This window comes from Chiloscyllium plagiosum, unplaced genomic scaffold, assembly GCF_037043375.1.
Source record: "Chiloscyllium plagiosum isolate Xiang-an unplaced genomic scaffold, Cpla_swu_hap1 HiC_scaffold_12, whole genome shotgun sequence".
In the NCBI taxonomy this organism is placed as follows: Eukaryota; Metazoa; Chordata; class Chondrichthyes; order Orectolobiformes; family Hemiscylliidae; genus Chiloscyllium; species Chiloscyllium plagiosum.
In genome coordinates this window covers 3841465-3861751 of record NW_028270150.1, presented here as the reverse complement: position 1 = coordinate 3861751, position 20287 = coordinate 3841465, and the positions used below count along the sequence as shown (strand labels likewise).

General features: G+C 44.5%; 1 protein-coding gene across 2 annotated transcripts in view; it reads right to left on the bottom strand.

Annotated features, from left to right (window-relative positions):
* Window positions 1–20287, bottom strand: part of LOC122555435 (glucose-6-phosphate exchanger SLC37A1) — a 111791-nt gene that overhangs the window by 74794 nt on the left and 16710 nt on the right. For both annotated transcript variants that reach the window (XR_015758774.1, XM_087992435.1), the window contains exons 3-4: window positions 10200–10281; window positions 4033–4162 (exon numbers count right to left, since the gene is read on the bottom strand). Coding sequence is in view for 1 of the 2 variants with exons in the window: in XM_087992435.1 (XP_087848561.1) it covers window positions 4033–4162; window positions 10200–10281 (212 nt within the window). In the remaining variant the exon portion in view is untranslated. The remainder of the gene's footprint in view (window positions 1–4032; window positions 4163–10199; window positions 10282–20287) is intronic.

The window sequence follows — 20287 nt, the reverse complement described above, 5'->3', positions numbered from 1 at the left end:
ACTCACGACTCGCTGAGTAAAGAACCTACCCCTAACATCTGTCCTATACCTACCACCCCTTAATTTAAAGCTATGCCCCCTTGTAATAGCTGACTCCATACGTGGAAAAAGATTCTCACTGTCGACCCTATCTAAACCCCTAATCATCTTGTACACCTCTATCAAGTCACCCCTAAACCTTATTTTCTCCAATGAAAACAACCCCAAGTGCCTCAGCCTTTCCTCATACGATCTTTCTACCATACCAGGCAACATCCTGGTAAACCTCCTCTGCACCCGTTCCAGTGCCTCCACATCCTTCCGATAGTATGGCGACCAAAACTGCGCACAATACTCCAGATGCGGCCGCACCAGAGTCTTATACAACTGCAACATGACCTCAGTACTCCGGAACTCAATTCCTCTACCAATAAAAGCCAGTACGCCATATGCCTTCTTCACTGCACTATTTACCAGGGTGGCAACTTTCAGAGATCTGTGTACATGGACACCAAGATCCCTCTGCTCATCCACACTACCAAGTATCCGACCATTAGCCCAGTACCCCATCTTTTTGTTACTCTTACCAAAGTGAATCACCTCACACTTACCCACATTGAATTCCATTTGCCACCTTTCTGCCCAGCTCTGCAGCTTATCTATATCCCGCTGTAACCTGCCACATCCTTCCTCACTGTCTACAACTCCTCCGACTTTCGTATCATCCGCAAACTTGCTCACCCAACCTTCTAGCCCCTCCTCCAGGTCATTTATAAAAATGACAAACAACAATGGTCCCAAAAAAAACCTTGCGGATCCTTACATCTGTGGTGAAACGGTTAAAAATTATGTCCCAATACATGTGTGAATCTAACCGGAATGGAGGTGTTGCTTAGTCTCGTGTGAATCTTATTACACACCTCCCCGTGTGAATCTTCTTATCTGTATGTAACCAGAATGGAATGTGTTTTTTAGCCTTGCTCTGCTGTTCACATGAATGTTTATATCTGGAAAAGAGTATATCAGCTGGAAAAGTCTCCAGTTCGGTGAGTCTGCTCCGGGGTTACGTTTAACCGCCGAGCGTGGGTTGTTGGCAACCGCTCTACGAGAACTGACGGCTCCCAGTTCCGGTAACATGTAGAGTGAGTATAAGCCAGACCCGTTGTAAGTATGAGACCTGGTTGTGGCGACGCTGCGGGGAATAAAATGCTCATATTCTAGCAGACTCGCCTCTTGGTCGTTTGTTCTGTGTCAGACTACTCTCCTACGAACCTGACCTTGAGAATTTTTTTAAAACACTTTGGCGCTGCGAGCAGGGTCAATCGCAATTGAGGAGAGATTTTGATACAGAACAATGTTTTGGAAAAAGACTAAGAAACCAGAAGAACAAACTGTGGAGGTCCCGACCGTCCCGGGATGGCATGGACCGTGGCATGACGTGGCAGTTTGTTTGAGAAATGGTGGGGGGCGACCGGAGGAACCCCAGGGTCGCTGCTGTCCACCCTTGAGAGGATCCCAGTCCTGCCGAAGAACCCCTTGCCTGGGGTACAGCGGAGGATGTGGGCAGGTCCAAAAAGCTGAAGCGGAGTTAACAGAATTGAATGGGATTGAACTGAACTGAACTGAGTGGAACTGAACTGAATTGAACTGAAGTGAATCAAATTGAACGGAACAAAATGGAACTGAGCTAAATTGAATTGAAATGGACGGAACTGAATTGAACACAATTGAATTGAACTGAACAGACCTGAACTGAGCTGAATTGAACTACACTGAATTGACTGAACTGAAATTAACTGAAACGAATTGAACTGAATTAAGCATAATGTAACACATGTATTGGGCCAAGCAGTGGAATGTGGTGAAACGGTTAAAAATTATGTCCCAATACATGTGTGAATCTAACCGGAATGGAGGTGTTGCTTAGTCCCGTGTGAATCTTATTACACACCTCCCCGTGTGAATCTTCTTATCTGTATGTAACCAGAATGGAATGTGTTTTTTAGCCTTGCTCTGCTGTTCACATGAATGTTTATATCTGGAAAAGAGTATATCAGCTGGAAAAGTCTCCAGTTCGGTGAGTCTGCTCCGGGGTTACGTTTAACCGCCGAGCGTGGGTTGTTGGCAACCGCTCTACGAGAACTGATGGCTCCCAGTTCCGGTAACATGTAGAGTGAGTATAAGCCAGACCCGTTGTAAGTATGAGACCTGGTTGTGGCGACGCTGCGGGGAATAAAATGCTCATATTCTAGCAGACTCGCCTCTTGGTCGTTTGTTCTGTGTCAGACTACTCTCCTACGAACCTGACCTTGAGAATTTTTTTAAAACAACATCCTGTCCCTCAGGATTCCCTCCAACAACTTGCCCACCACCAACATCAGGCTCACTAGTCTATAGTTCCCTGGCTTGTCCTTACTACCCTTCTTAAACAGTGGCACCACATTTGCCAACCTCCAGTCTTCTGGCACCTCACCTGTGATTATCGATGATACAAATATCTCAGCAAGAGGCCCAGCAATCACTTCTCTAGCTCCCCACAGAGTTCTAGAGTACACCTAGAACATAGAACATAGAACATAGAAGAATACAGCGCAGTACAGGCCCTTGGGCCCTCGATGTTGCGCCGATCCAAGCCCACCTAAACTACACTAACCCACTATCCTCCATATACCTATCCAATGCTCTCTTAAATGCCCATAAAGAGGGAGAGTCCACCACTGTTACTGGCAGGGCATTCCATGAACTAACGACTCGCTGAGTGAAGAACCTACCCCTAACATCAGTCCTATATCTACCCCCCCTTAATTTAAAGCTATGCCCCCTTGTAATACCCGACTCAATACGCGGGAAAAGGTTCATACTGTCGACCCTATCTAACCCCCTAATCATCTTGTACACCTCAATCAAGTCACCCCTAAACCTTCTTTTCTCTAGTGAAAACAGCCCCAAGTGCCTCAGTCTTTCCTCATACGATTTTCCTTTCATACCAGGCAACATCCTGGTAAACCTCCTCTGCACCCGTTCCAATGCCTCCACATCCTTCCTATAGTATGGCGACCAAAACTGCACACAATATTCCAGATGCGGCCGTACCAGAGTCTTATACAACTGCATCATGACCTCAGGACTCCGGAACTCAATTCCTCTACCAATAAAAGCCAGTACGCCATATGCCTTCCTCACCGCACTATTTACCTGGGTGGCAACTTTCAGAGATCTGTGTACATGGACACCAAGATCCCTCTGCTCATCCACACTACCAAGTATCCGACCATTAGCCCAGTACCCCATCTTTTTGTTATTCTTCCCAAAGTGAATCACCTCGCACTTAGCTACATTGAATTCCATCTGCCACCTTTCTGCCCAGCTCTGCAGCTTCTCTATATCCTGCTGTAACCTGCCACATGCTTCCTCACTGTCAACAACTCCTCCGACTTTCGTGTCATCCGCAAACTTGCTCACCCAACCTTCTAACCCCTCTTCCAGGTCATTTATAAAAATGACAAACAGCAATGGTCCCAAAACAGATCCTTGCGGAACACCGCTAGTGACGGCACTCCATGAAGAAACTTTGCCATCAACTACTACCCTCTGTCTTCTTCCATCCAGCCAATTCCTAATCCAAACCTCCAACTCACCCTCAATGCCATATCTCCGTATTTTCTGCAGTAGCCTACCATGGGGAACCTTATCAAACGCCTTACTAAAATCCATATATACCACATCTACCGCTTTCCCCTCATCAACCTCCTTCGTCACCTTTTCAAAGAATTCAATAAGGTTTGTGAGGCACGACTTGCCCTTCACAAAACCATGCTGACCTGTTCAGGTCCTGGGGATTTATACACCTTTATGCATTTCAAGACATCTAGCACGTCCTCCTCTGTAATATGGATATTTTGCAAGATGATAAAATACATAGGCCATTATTACCTTGGACTTTAATGCCCTGTGAACCTGTCTACGGATCCCTCTGCTCTTCCTTCCACACATCTGTATTACACTACATTAGGTCATTTTATTTTACAAGGCAGTTCCAGGGGAATCACTCACCAAAAGGCTCCCAGCTGCACCAAGTGTCATTGGAGAAGGCTTTTCTCAGTAGTTTAGCCTGAATCAAATGTTCTTTATAGCTGTACAGTTCAACTTCATTGGCTAACGAACAATTCATGTGCAGGGCACTCTATGAAGAAACACATAGGAGATTAGAGTCAGAGCTCACTGCACAGTGGATTAATGTTGGTGCACAGTGCATCAAGGACAGAGGACAATTCAATCATTCCTATTGCCAGGCACAACTGTAGCAGCCCAGTGTTAAGTTTTCCTGAGCTCCTCTTACAGAGTGTAAGCGCCAGTCATTTAGAAAGAATTACATCTAACAACTGGGAAAATCTCAGACACTGGGGAGAGAGAATTGATATAAAGTCAACTAATGATTAAACCAAATCAAGACTGATATAACAACAATGTTGTAAACGTCAATGGGTGAAGGAATAGTGATAGGGTCCAAGATAGAATAAACGATGCTCTAGAGGGGAATTTGCAGATAGTGACGTCCCTGTGCATCTGCCACCTCTGTCCCACTGGGTTTGAAAAGTGCTGTCGAAGGAGCCTTGATGATTTGCTACAGTGCATTTTATAGATTTGTGGACTTGTTTAGCCCTGTCTATCACTTGCATTCCTAACAGTGTAAGCAGTAAGTAATGTGGGTGTGCCACATCTACCTTGTTGGACCAGTTGTGCTCAGAAGTGTTGATGTGCGAGAGATGATGTGTTGTTCAATCAACTCAGCAGGTCAGGCTGTGGAGGGAACCAGTGTTAATGTGTCACCAAGCTGAGAGATTATCGGTTTTGATGAAACAACATTAGCCTGAAATATTGTCTCTGATTCTGTTGTCACTGTGGTGATGGAGGAAGTGAATGCTTGTGATTGTGGCGTGAATCAAGTGGGCTGCTTTATCCTGAATGGTGTCAAGCTTCTCGAGTGTTGTTGGAGTTGCCCCCATCCAGGCAAGTGGGGAGTATTCCATCAAACTCCTGACTTGTACCTTGTAGACTTGTGGAGAGGCTTTGGGGAATCAGGTGGTGAGTCACCCCCTGCATCAATCCTAGCCTCTGACTTGCCCTTATAGCCACAGTATTAATATGGCGAGGCCAGTTGAGTTTTGGTCAACGGTAATCTAAGGATGTTGAAAATATAGGATTTATGACGGTAATGCCATAGAATGTCAAGGAATGATGGTTAGATTGCCTCTTTTTGGTGATGGTCATTGGCTGGCACTTTGTTACTTGTCACTTGTCAGCTTAAGCCTGGATATTGTCCAGATCTTGCTACATTTGAACATGGACTGTATCTCAGGAGTCGGAAATGGTGCTGAACATTGCACAATTTGCGGATTGCAAACATCCCGACTCCTGACCTTATGATGGAGAAAAGATCATTGATGAGGCAGCTGAAGCTGGGTGGACCTAGGACACTACCCTGAGGAACTTCTGCAGAGATGTCTTGGAGCTGAGATGAATGATCTCCAATAAACATAACAATCTTTCTATGTATGACTCCAGCCAGCAGAGAGATTTACTCCTGATACCCGTTGATGCCAGTTTTGCTCGGGCTCCTTGAAGCCACACTCAGTTAGATGTGGACTTGATGTCTAGAGCTGTCACTCTCCCCTCACCTGTGGAATTCAGCTGTTTTGTCCATGTTTGAATCAAGGCTGTAATGAGGTCAGGAGCTGGGTGGCCCTGGGGGAATCCAAGCTGGGCGTCACTGAGCAGGTTATTGCTAAGCAAGTGTTGCTTGATAGAACGTTGATGACACCTTCTATCACCTTACTGATGGTTGAGAGTAGACTGATGGGGTAGTAACTGGCCAGGTTGGATTTGGTTCTGCTTTTTGTGTACATGACATATTTTCCACAATGTCGGCAAGATATCAGTGTTGTAACTTTACAGGGAGAGGTTGGCTAGGGGAACACAATGTTGTCAGGGCCGGTATCCTTTGCAGTATCCAGAGTCTTCAACTGTTCCTTGCTATCACGTGGAGTGAATCGAATTGGCTGACGACTGGTATCTGTGATGCTGGGGACCATTAGAAAAGGCCAAGATCAATCATCCTCTCGGCAATTCTGACTAAAGATTTCTGTGAATACTTCAGCCTTACAAGTCATGATTCGGAGATGCTGGGGACTGGGGTGTACAAAGTTAAAAATCACACAACACCAGGTTATAGTCCAACAGGTTTAATTGGAAGCACACTAGCTTTTGGAGCGACGCTCCTTCATCAGGTGATAGTGACTACCACCTGATGAAGGAGCATTGCTCCGAAAGCTAGTGTGCTTCCAATTAAACCTGTTGGACTATAACCTGGTGTTGTGTGATTTTTAACTTCAGCTTTATAATGATGTGATGGGCTCTTCCAACACTGAAGATGGGAATATTTATTTAGCCACCTCCTCCAGTGAATTATTTACTGCGGCTGCGTACTCATGTCAGCAGTTGGTAATACACAGCTATAGTTGCTGTCAAAGCGGAGTGGGTCTGCAGCCTCAGGAGGGTTTTGAATCAACCCCAAAAGACAAGCGGTTCGAGCTGGGACTGGGACCGGGAGCGGAGGACATTCCGACTCTCCATCATCATGAGGTGGGTAGAGGCGCAGCGGCCAGGCGGACACAGCAGCGACAATGTGAGGGAACCAAGTCAGTGAAGATGGCAGCGGCAGAGCAGCAGGAGGTCCCCCGATGGGAGGCTTCATCCTCGCCTTTTCATTCTCTTTGGGAGACATGGAATGTTCCAGAATGGCCGCCTGCCATGGGAGGCTGTAGCCACACAAAGAGCAATTTGGAGTTATCGACAGCCGCCCCGGCCCATGAATTATCCTCCATCCATAAATTGCAGCTAGTACATCCAAGGGGACTATGGAAATTTTTTGAGGATTTTTGGGCGGCACCGTGACTCAGTGGTTAGCACACCTGCCTCACAGCGCCAGGGACCCAGCCTTGGGTGACTGTGTGGAGTTTGCACATTCTCCCCGTGTCTGCGTGGGTTTCCTCCCACAATCCAAAGATGTGCAGGTCAGGTGGATTGGCCATGCTAAATTGCCCGTAGTGTCAGGGGTGAATACGGTAGGGGAATGGGTCTGGGTGGGTTACTCTTCGGAGGGTCAGTGTGGACTTGTTGGGCTGAATGGCCTGTTTCCATACTGTATGGAATCTAATCTATGTAATCATTTAATTGTTCACTACTATTCAAAACTGGATGTGGAAGGACTGCAGAACTTTTGAGATGATCTGTTGGTCGTGGATTTGCTTAGCCCTGTCTATCATTTGTATTCCTAACAGTGTAAGCAGCAAGTAATGTGGGTGCCATGTCTACTTTGTTGGACCAGTTGCTTATGCTCAGAAGTGTTGATGTGCGGGTGACGTGTTGTTCAATCAACTCAGCAGGTCAGGCAATGGAGCGAACCAGTGTTAATATGCCACCAAGCTGAGAGATTATCAGTTTTGACGAAGGGCCAACATCAGCCTGAAATATTATCTCAGATTCTTTCTTGACAGACACTGCCTGACCTGCTCTATATTTCCAGTATTTTCTGCTTTTATTTCAGATTTCCAGCATCGCTAGGATTTTGTTTTCATGCTTCAGTAAAGTTTTGCTTCAGCATTTTCTGTAATTTTTCTTTCTTGTCCAGCTCCCTGACCAGAATCCTTTCCATTGCATCCAGGATGGACATTCCTAAGCTTTTGTTTGGCTGAAAAGCTGGCCATCTTCAAAGATCTGAAGGGATGTCAGTTGCTGAAGTTGACCAAGTTGATGAAGAGGAAGGAAAGAGATCTCTGGTTGCCTTTCCTCAATGAAGCATCTGATTGGAGAAGAGGAGTGATCAGTAGTTCTAGTCTCTCAGATAAAATCAAGGTCTTCACTGTGTGTCCAGGTCTGTGGTCTTTTTGTCTCTCTTCTCCTTGCATATAGCTTGTTAGGGACAAGATTGATAGGAATGCATAAATGTAAAAAGGGAACAAAAAAAGTTATAATCCAGTGCTCAGTCTCGGGATTCTTCAAGTGTAAAAAGCAAGGATACTAGAGAGATATAAATAACTTTGATATATACTATAGAGTTGGCTGGTTATAGAGTTACATGGTTGTAAACTTGGCTGGTTATAGAGTTAGGAGGAGAAAGTGAGTCTGCAGATGCTGGAGATCAAAGTTGAAACTTTATTGCTGGAACAGCACAGCAGGTCAGGCAGCATCCAGGGAACAGGAGATTCGACGTTTCGGGCACAGGCCCTTCTTCAGGAATGAGCAGAGAGTGTTCAGCAGGAGAAGATAAAAGGTAGGGAGGAGGGACTTGGAGGAGGGGAGTTGGAAATGTGATAGGTGGAAAGAGGTCAAGGTGAGGGTGATAGGTCGGAGTAGGGTGGAGGCGGAGAGGTCAAGAAGAAGACTGCAGGTCAGGAAGGCGGTGCCGGGCTGGAAGGATCCGGCTGAGACAAGGTGGGGGGAGGGGGGATGAAGAAACTGGTGAAGTCCAAGTTCATCCCCTGCGGTTGGAGGGTTCCCAGTCGGAAGATAAGACGCTCCTCCTCCGACCGTCGGGTTGTTGTGGTTTGGCGGTGGATGAGTCCAATGACCTGCATATCCTCGGTGGAGTGGGAGGGGGAGTTGAAATGCTGTGCCACAGGTTGGTTGGGTTGGTTCGTCCGGGTGGCCCAGAGGTGCTCCCTGAATCGCTCCGCAAGTAGGCGGCCTGTCTCCCCAATATAGAGGAGGCCACACCGGCTGCAGCAGATGCAGTAGATGATGTGGGTGGAGGTGCAGGTGCAGGTACTGGTTATAGAGTTAGCTGGTTATAGAGTTGGCTGGTTATAATAATATAGCAACGTTGAGCCTGCTTGGCCATTCGATATAATTATGGCTAATTACCAATTCAATACCCTGTTCCCTGCTTTGTCCCTTTAGTCCAAAAGTATATCAACATCTTTCTTGAAAGTCTTCAATACTTTGGCCTCGATAGTTTCCTGTGGCAGATGTGTTGTGATATGTTGCAGGTGCAGAATATGGGAGTTGCCAGATACCTAGCTGATCCACAGTGCACAAACTGTAGCAATTTCGGATCAGAATTCCATGGCTGGAATCTGAGCTGTAGGCACTACTCCACATCAGAGAGGGAGAAATTTAACGGAATATTTTCCTCCAGGAAGCAGTCACATCACCTCAGATAATACAAACATGGTTTGTGATCAAAGGCAGGGTGTGAGATTGTACATGAGGCAGGTAGGGGGACGCACTGGGTTGTAACACTTGAGAAGCCCCTGTCCCTGCAATCACCAACAGTTAGAAGGTTCTTACACACTTTGGAGATGAGAGAGAGGCCTGCAGAATGGGATGAGCAAACTGATCTGTTATGCAAGGAAAATGAAAAGCACCCTGACCTGTGTCCTGCAGCACACCCTGACCTGTGCCCTGCAGCACACCCTGACCTGTGCCCTGCAGCACACCCTGACCTGTGCCCTGCAGCACACCCTGACCTGTGCCCTGCAACACACCTTGAGCTGTACACCGTGAGCTGTGATACATCTACTTGGATATACTGTATAGTTTAAGGAAACCATGCTGTGCCTTAGGGGCAGCAGGTGAGTGAACAAATTGAATAGCTTTGAAAGAGAAGGCAGGGGGATCATGGAGCAGTTGCCTGTGAATCTTGTAAGATTTAGGGATTTTATGATAGAAATTTCATGTTCAGTGCTAGAGTCCACATTTGCAGTTGTGGTTTAAAGTGAGCAGTTGAGAATGCGACGCTTACTTTACCAAAGTCAAGCCATTTTGACAATGGGAAGCAATTTGTTTTCCACCCAACACTGTCAGTGTCCTGCCTGTTCATTTGGAATTCTGGTACATGCTGACTCCTGGTTTGAAATTAAAAATTCAGAGGATGAACAGGACTATGATACAGGTACCGTCCTGCCATGAATACCATGACAGCTATTGCAAGCTGGCCTCCCAAGTACGCCAATCCCTTTTGATGGTTGTGTCAGAATGTCAGGGCTTTGAAGTCTGAAAGCAGCAGTTCCAATATTTAAACCAAAACAAGCACATTTTTCATTATATATTTTACTCACTTGGATTTACAAAGTTTACAGACTGGTAGTCCCAATTCTGCAACAATTTTAGAAGCAAATGATCCAACTTTTATCATGCTCCAAAATTAAAGAGGTTCTCACCTTGACAATGCTGATTGGTTTCCGAGACAGATGATAAGCCGTGTACAGCAAGAAGGTCAGAATCAGTGTAAACGTTCTGTAGCTGAAAAAAATAAGGTCTGGAGTTGGTACCAACTGTTAGTTCCAAACATTTCTCTCCTTCCTTTAGACAGCAGACAGTATGCGCAGCATTTATTCCTGATCATCTCAATAACAGGCATTAACATGCCACAGCATTACACCTTTCTGCATAGATGTCTACATCACACTCTTGTACAACTATATTAATGCAGCAAAACAGCCCAAGGTGTTTCACAGGAGCACAGAAATCAAAATCTGACACCTTGATTATTCACCATCATTCACGACTGGACATGGCAGGATTGCACACTTAGATCTGAGATGGTGGCTGTGGCATTGCTTAGCTCTCTATCACTCGTTGCTTATGTTGTTTGGCAAGCATGTAATCTTGTTTGCGGTTTCATCTGGTTGACACCTCACCTTTAGGTATACCAACTTCTGCTTCTGGCATGCATGCTTCATTAATTTCTCAACTTCTCCTCATTGGAAAGCCCACCATCCCAGAGAGAAACCTGACAAATTCCCATTGCGCTAAATGGGACCAGCTGTCCCTAATCGCCAAACACACACAGGTGACAAGGACGACAAAGTTAACTGGTACAAAATAATGATCATAGGACAAACCAAACAGAGGATAGCCAGAGAATTTCTAGAAGCATGGCACTCATCCACGGACTCCATTAACAAGCACATAGACCTAGACCCAATATACCGGCCACCACAATGAACAACCAGAACAGGCAACTGGAAGCAGCAGAAAGGAACCAAATAAATTCCAGAAAACACAGTACAGCAGCATTTCACAGGAGGCTCCAAAGTACTGACAATGTCACCTAGACAGGGGACAAAATGTCTGCAAATCAACTTCACAGCTCAGTGAACATACCCATAACTACGACCCTCCTCACAACTTATATTCCAACCCAGTTTTGTGTCAAATCAGGGAGGGAGATGTCAAAAGATATATCTTTCAGATTGAAAATCAGAGAATTATGGAAAACTATGCAGAACTTGCACTTTATTTACAGAAACTCTTATGACAATTAGATACTTTAGCCATATTTTCCAGAGAGTGTCTACGGGATTCACATGGTCACCCAATCAAAGAACATGAACTCAAGCAACTTAGCAAGGACAGATATACTGACACTTTCAATTTGATTCAAGATGAGGGATGATAGCAGTGCAGAATGGAGCTTTCCTGTTTCAAGGATACATGTCAATATTCAGCATTCCTGGGTCAGATAAAACAATTTGTGACAGCAACAAGCCCTTGACAATCCCAAACATATACCATGTTCCAGCTGCAGAAATGTACACCCATGCACTCTAGGTGCATGGGTGATTGACAATTCCTGTTATTTTAGAAACTGTCTTTGCTGTTGGTCTATTCCTACTGGGAACGGGATTCAAACCATTCCCTCACAGCCATGCTATGTTTTTCATTCCAGATCATTATTCAGTTCCTAAATTAGTCAGTTAATTATTTGTGAGAAACGAAGCTCACTGTTCAATGATTTCAGTCCGAGTCAAATTCTGAAGTAGTCTTTATTCATACGGTCTTGCAAGCCGGGTGACCATAAAGGAGGCACACCAGGTCAGGAGGTAACATTACAATTTATACAGTTCAGTTGAGTCTCCTGGTCCTCCCCTCTTACTTCTGCTAATCTAATCGTCTTACCACATCTGTCTGTGGGGTGCAACCCCCTCCCCCCCACCATTGATAGTTGGGTCTTATTGCTTTTGCTGACGCAACACAGGGTCTTATTTGGTTATCTTGTTCATACTAACTCCCTATGTGCGTGACAGTTGCAACGGTCATGTCATACATCTGTTTCTACCAGTTGACCACCTCCCTCTTCAGTTAGTTATTCCTTGGAATATAACCTCATGATTCTGCCTTGCGATTTTTGCAGAAGCAAGATGCAGCTACTTGTAACTGCTTGCAAGCATATCTAGCTTAACATATCCCCCCCCCCCCATGACTCAGCCTTGTGATTTTTGCAGAAACAACAAACTTCGCAAGCGCTTCTTACATATTCTATCTACCTTCAAGATCATCAAAGACTGTCCCTCAATTAGGAGATAATATCTCCTCAGGATCAATAATTTCTGACCTGTATATTCATGTAACTGAATCGGCTGAATTTTGACCCATAAAAATCTTTAGGCAAGTGGCACAGTGGTTAGCACTGCTGCCTCACAGCGCCAGAGACCTGGGTTCAATTCCCGACTCAGGCGACTGACTGTGTGGAGTTTGCACGTTCTCCCCGTTTCTGCGTGGGTTTCCTCCGGGTGCTCCGGTTTCCTCCCACAGTCCAAAGATGTGCAGGTTAGGTGAATTGGCCATGCTAAATTGCCCGTAGTGTTAGGTAAAATGGGGTACATGTAGGGGTATGGGTGGGTTGCGCTTCGGCGGGTCGGTGTGGACTTGTTGGGCCGAAGGGCCTGTTTCCACACTGTAAGTAATCTAATCTAATCTAATCTAATATGTCCAAGTACTGGGCTCTGGAGTGCAGGACTTGCTTCTTTTTTTTCTCTGTGGCATTGTTAGGGCTTAGCACAGAATACAGAGTGTAGACAGTGACATATATTATGAAGATATTACAGAATACACAATATATACATTCCAATGAATAAGAAAAATTTCAAGGAGCAGACCCATCATCTGTAGTTAACTAGAAATGTTAAAAGATAGTATTAAATCAAAAGGCATATACTAGTGCAAAGATAGAAGGCAGCTCAGAAAATTGAACAGGGTATTAAAATAGCAAAAAAATTCATAAGGAGAAATGAGATGAAAATTAGCATGTGAGAGAAAGTAGCCAAAAACATAAGAACAGATACAGTAGTTTCTATAATTATTTTTAAAAGGCAAAGTGAGCATTGGTTCTTTGAAAATGAGTTTGGATAATTAATAATGAAAAATAAAGAGATGGCAGATGAATTAAGCAGATAATTTGTGTCAGTCTGAACCACAGATGATACAAATACCATCCCAGATGCAGTGATAAATCAGGATGTGGAAGGATGGAACTCAGGAAAATCACATCCACCAGAGAAATGGGACTGAGTAAACTGATGGAGCTGTGGCCTGCCAATGTACCTGGGTCCTGTTGGACTTCAAACCACAGCTAATGAAATTGTTCATGTATTGGTTCTTATTTTCCCAAATTCCTTTGACTTAGTATGGTTCCATTAGATTCAAACATAGAAGATATAACATTTTTATTCAAAAAAGGAGGGGGAAATTAATAGCTAATTAGTTTAACATGTCATATATGTTGGATATGTTAGCACTTGGATAAGTTCAAGGTAATTGGGCAGAGTCAACGTGGTTTTGTGAAAGGAATATCAGATTTGACCAACCTACTGGAGTTCTTTGAGGAAGGAACTCATGCTGTGTGTAAAGGGAAACTTGGATGTCTGGGGGAAGTAATAAAATCTCAAAATATATTGTGGATAACAGAATAAGTCTCAAAGTGTATTGTGGATAACAGAATTTCAGTGTAATGGAAGCATTTTGGCATGGATTGGCGAGGGTCTTAGTGGAAGTGGCAGCTGAGATAGTGGACCCAAAGTGATAATATTCCAAAATTACCTGGCCCATACTTTCTGGAGTTTGGAAGAGTGAGAGGAGATCTAATGAGGTATATAAGATAATAAGGAGGAGTTAAAAGTAAACATTGAGTGGATGTTTATCCTTGTGGGGTAATTGAGAATGAGCAGTCACAGTGTTAGGATAAGTGGAGCAGATTTAAAACAGAGATGAGGCTGTGAATCTGTGGAATTCAGTACACCAGAGGACAGTGGACGCTGGGACATTGAGTAAACTTAATAAGGAAATGAACAGATTTTTAATTAGCAATGGACTGAAGGGTTATGGAGTGTGGCTGGGAAAGTGGAGTTGAGGCAAATATGACACCAGCCATGATTGTAATAGAAACAGAAATTGCTGGAAACACTCAGTAGGTCGACCAGCATCTGTGGAGAGAAAGCAGAGATAACATCTCAAATCCAATTACTCTTCTTCAGAACAATTTATTTAAGGAAGGATATAAATGGGTTGGAAGGAGTTCAGAGCAGGTTTACCAGACTAACACCTGGAATAAAAAGGTTGCCTTAATGAGGAAAGGACGAACAGGCTATGCCTGCATCTACTGGAGTTGGAAGAGTAAGGAATGAATCGATGGAAACATACAACATTCTGATGGGTCTTCACTGGGTATAAGGCAAACCTTGCAGGATTTATACAGATATGGTAGGTCTCTGGGGAATGTTGCCAAACAAAAAGACCTAGGGGTGCAGAAGCATAGTTTCTAGAAAGTGGAATTACAGGTAGACAGGGTAGTGAAGAAGGCATTTGATATGCTTGACTTGATTGGTCAGTGCATTGAGTCTGAGAGTTTGGACGTCATGTTATAGCTGTACAGGACATCGGCCAGGCCACTTTTAAAATACCACGTTCAGTTCTGGTCTCCCTGCTATAGGAAAGATGTGTTAAACCTGAAAGAGTTCAGAAAAGATTTACAAGGATATTGCTGGAATTGGAGTGTTTGAGTTATAGGGAGAGGCTGAATAAGATGGGGCTTTTTCCCTGGAGCATCAGAGGCTGAAGCGGTGACCTTACAGAGATTTATAAAATCACGAGGGGGTGGTAAGGGTAAATATTCAAAGTCTTTTCCCCAGGGTAGAGGAGTCCAAAACTAGAGGGCATAGATTTAAGGTGAGGGGAGAAAGATAAAAGGGATCTAAGGGACAATGTTTTCATGCAGAGGGTGTGCTTATATGGAATAAGGATTGAGTGTCTTTGGAACTCTCTTCCTGAAAAGTGAAGGAAACAGAGCCCGGAATATTTTCAAGGCCAAGAGTGTGGGTAAGTGGAGCTGAGCCATGATAAGATCAGCCATGATCTTATTGAATGGCAGAGCAGGCTTGATGGGCCAGATGGCCGCCTCCTGCTCCTGGTTCTTATGCTCTTAGGACATTCGCCGAGGTAGCCTCAACTGCTTCATTGGACAGGGAATTCCGAAGATTCATGATCCTTTAGGTGAAGAAGTTTGTCCTCAACGCAGTCCTAACTATTAGCTAAGGAATCAGTTACTGCACTAAGGAGAGATGATATGTTGGAAAGGGCATAAAATGGAGCTTTGTTGATTAAGTTTAGGAATAAAAAAGGGACAACCACATTGCTAGGCCTTTCTTGTAGACCCTCAGAGAGTTGATGAGAAGTGGAGGAACACATTTGTGCAACTTCCTAGAGGTGTGTAAAATAATAACAAAAGGGAAACTCTACTTGGTGATCTCAACTTTCCCAACACTAACTGGGATAGACAGAGATAGGGATTTGGATGGAGTGGATTTCTTGAAATGTGTGCAGGAGGATGTTTTAGGCCAACATGGGAGAGAGCTGATCTGGACCTAACTCTGGGGTTGAGGAGTGGTTGAGGAGCACTTTAGTGATAGTGATCACAACATGGTGCAATTTAAACTTATTACGGACAAAGAAAGACAAGCTGCAAGAAAAATGGTGCTGGATTGGGTGGAGCAGATTTTAGTGAAATAAGGCAGACTGGGAGGTCTACTTACTGTAGAGAATTGTTCCCTTTAGGTTCCCTCGAGGGTGATAGGAAGGATTTACTGGCCCAGAGAACCATGGATGGTCATAGATATTCAGAATACAATGTGAAGGAAAAGAGAAGCTTTTAGCAGGGGAATAAATCAGCAGGTGACATGGGTGTTGTACAGAGAGTGCAGGGTCGAGCTTAAGAAAGCAATTAGGAAAGCAAAGAGGGATACGAGAAACATGATGAAGGGCTTTTGCCCAAAACATAGATTCTCCTGCTCCTCGGATGTTGCCTGACCTGCTGTGCTTTTCCAGCAACACACTCTCGACTCTAATCTCCAGCATCTGCAGTCCTCACTTTCTCCATGAGAAACCTCTGGCTGATAAAAGTAGGGAAAATCCCAAGACATTCTATAAGTCGATCAATGGGACAAGGGTAACCAGGGAAACATTAGGGCCCATTAGGAACCAAGGGGGTAATCTGTGGCTGCAGCAAAAGGATACTGGTAGAGTGTTGAACCAATACTTCACATCCATCCTCACCTAAGATAACAAAGATGCAAATATGGAACCTGGAGCAAAAACTATGAGGTGCTTGATCAAATTGACATTGGGAAGGACAAAGTATTGGAGATGTTGGCAAACTTAAAATTGGAGAAATCTCCAGGGGTGGATAAATTGTGAAGAAAGGCTGCCTCCTTGATAAGCCACTACCTCAGGCAAGGGAGGAGATTGAAGGAACACTGATCCAAATTTTAATTTCTTTCTGGCCATGGGGGAGGTGCCAGAGGACTAGAGAACAGCTAATATGGCACCAATATTTAAGAGGATTGTAGAGATCAGCCAGAGAACTACAGAGCAGTGAGTCTCACATTGGTGGTAGGGAAACTATTAGAGAAAATTCTGAAAGAGAGCATCTATCTCCACTTGGGGAGGCAAGGCTTGATGGGGGATAGTCAGCATGGCTTCTCCGGAGGGAGACCATAACTTATCAAGAAGGCAAATGCACATGGGATCCAGCGTAATTCGATAAAGTGGATTCAAAATTGGTCAGGTCCATGCCTCCCCAACAACTCACCGTCCCCTCCTGGCACCTTCCCCTGCCATCGCAGGAATTGCAAATCCTGCACCCACACCTCCTCCCTCACCTCCATCCAAGGCCCCAAAGGAGCCTTCCACATCCATCAACGTTTCACCTGCACATCCACCAATGTTATTTATTGCATCCGTTGCTCCTGATGCGGTCTCCTCTACATTGGGGAGACTGGACGCCTTCTCGCAGAGTGCTTCTGGGAACATCTCAGGGACACCCGCACCAATCAACCCCACTGCCCCGTGGCCCAACATTTCAACTCCCCCTCCCACTCTGCTGAGGACATGCAGATCCTGGGCCTCCTCCACCACCGCTCCCTCACCAGGAGGAAGAACGCCTCATCTTCCGTCTCGGAACCCTTCAACACCAGGGCATCAATGTGGATTTCACCAGTTTCCTCATTTCCCCTCCCCCCACCTTACCCCAGTTCCAACCTTCCATCTCAGCATTGTCCTCATGACCTGTCCCCCTATCAATCTTCCTTCCCATCTATCTGCTCCACCCTCCTCTCCGACCTATCACCTTTACCCCTTCCTCCATCCACCTATTGCACTCCCAGCTGCCTTCTCCCTAGCCCCACCCTCTCCCATTTATCTCTCCACCCTTGAGGCTTCCAGCCTCATTCCTGATGAAGGGACCCTGCCCAAAACATCGATTTTCCTGCCTGACCTGCTGTGCTTTTCCAGTACCACTCTAATCCAGACTCTAATCTCCAGCATCTGCAGTCCTCACCTTCATCTCAAAATTGGCTCACTCATAGCAGATGGAGGGTGATAATAGAGGCTGCTTTAGTGACTGGAAACCAATGTCCAGTGGTGTACCACAAAGAGCTGTGCTGGGTTCCCTATTATTCATCTTTTATATAAATGATAGGCGACTGTGTGAGGGTTGGATTAGTATGTTTGTGATGACACAATGATTAGTTGGGTGGTTAACAGTGAGGTTGAGTGTCTTGGGCTACAAAAAGGTATAAATGGGATGGTCAAAGGGGTAGATAAGTGATACACTTTGAAAGGTGTAATTTGACAAGGAAGTATTCAATGAGCAACATGGCATGAGGAGTTCGGTGGAACAAAGGGACCTGGTTGTGTTTACCCATAGATCTCTGAAGGTAGAAGGGCATTTTAGTCAGGGGGTGAAAAGGCATTTTTATCAATCAAGGCATAGATTACAAAAGCAGGGAACTCATGCTGGAGTTGTACAGAACTTGTGTGAGACTCCACTAGTGTACTGTGTGCAATTCTACCTGCTACATTATGAGCACATGGCACATCATAACATGCAAGGTTTTGGGCTAAGTGCTGGTAAATGGGATTAGATGGAAAGTCAGATATTTCCCATATGTCAGTGCAGACCAATGGGCTGAAGGGCCTCTTCTGTACTAAATGATTCTATGATTCAAAGGGGTGAAAGGTTATTAGCGATAGACAGGAATGTGAATTTGTGGTTACATTCAGATGAATCTTGATCTTACTGAATGGCAGAGTGAGCTCAAAGGGCTGAGTGATGTAGTCCAGAGCCTGATTCCGATATTGGTTTGGTCAAATTGTCCTCATTTTGATTGACTGGTAGTAAGCACTTCCCATTATCAATGTCATTGCTGACACGCATCAAGCAGAGTCAAAGAGTTTCTCTGCAACGTTTAACATGCCCTCCCTGGAACACTGGCTATTTGTGAGTTGAGAAAACAGGATTTGGCAAGTGAGACTCTTTGCAGCCATCTGGACCTCGTCTCTGGACTGTGATCATTGATTTTAATGGCGTTTTGTCTGAGGGCTTGTGGAGCTGGCTTCAACAACATTAATATTTGTTCTATAGTCTTCCCATTAAATTTGGAGGATTTTGTGGAGACATTGCTGGTGGAATTTCCCTCACTCTTTACGTGTTGCTGATACACAGCCCAGGTCTCCCTGCATGGCAGGTGGCTGGTTACAATGCTCCTTACACCTGACTGTTGTTGACCTGTGGCAGTCTTTGTTGTTAAACATTCACTGCGACAGACTGAGCCTATCCCTGAATGTTGCCAAAACAGATCTCATGCCAAGCCATGCCTGGTCAGCCACTCTTCCAATTCTCATACCTGTTTAAGGAGATACTCTGAAATATGTTCAACATTTCCAAGATCATGATGGCCTCCTCTCTAAAAGGCCACCTCTGACACTGGATCAGCTACACTTCCAGTCTTCCGTAAATAACCTCCAGTACTCTCACATTGTCTTCCCATCCTAACTATTTGCCGCATGAAAGAAATGCTCATGCCCCTATTGCTCTTTTCCAATGTCCTTGAATCCATGCTCACTGGTTCTTGAATCTTTCCTCAATGCGAACTGTTTCTCCCCTTCTACTCTATCCTTGTTCAAGTGTCCTCTCAATCTGCTCTTCTCAAAGTAAAACAGCCATTATTTCTCCAATCACGTAACTGAATTTCTTCATCCTTGTGCCATTCTGATTAATATTTTCTGAACTCTCTTTAATGCCTTTCTGTCCTTCCTGAAGATGTGGTGCTCAGAATTAGACACATTTGGGTGAAAGCAGTACTTTACAAAGGACCGTCATCATACTCTTAATTTTGGACTTTATACTTCTATTTATAAATATTCAGGATCCTTTTTGCCTTGTTCTCCAATTTCTCAACCTGTCCTTGAATAATTTCTACAGCTATACCTGAGACCTGGCCTCAAATTGGTCAACTTCCCAATTTACTTCACCTGACATCAGACTAGATTTAAATACTTGATGAAAAATGAACCCTTGTTTCAAAAAGTGCTTGGCCTCAGAATGCACCTTCCCTTTTATCAACAATGATTACTGTAGCATTTAATATTGCTGCATGTCCTCATGCTTTTGTGTATTATCTAATGCGTGAACTGATTAAATCTATCTACAGATATGTTTACTGTTCGTACTGACACTAACAGGATTAAGCCCAACATATAGTTGCTATTCCAAGCCAACATGTTGGCACTTTTTATGTGCAATATGCTGACAACAGTGAAGCAGGAATTCAAGGCTACAGCTTCCAAATGTATCCACAAGCAACAGGCGTCTTAGAACAGGCTGATCAGAAGACCCTAAGACATGGACAGAAGCAGGCCATTTTCCTATATCTTCGTCACGGTTCTGGAATTCTGAACAAATAATACCAGATTCAAAATGTTAACTCTGTTTTTCTCTCCACAGATGCTGCCAGAACTGTTGATTTGCTCCAACATTTTCAGTGTTTGTTTCAGATTTTCTGCATCCTCAGTATTTTGCTTTTCTTTGAGTGTTATTTTGGTAGGTTTCCAATGCAAAGGCATGTTGGAAAATTATTGCCATTGCAGCCACTATCACTGTAACTATTGCCTGTTACACCTTAAGATGCAGTCA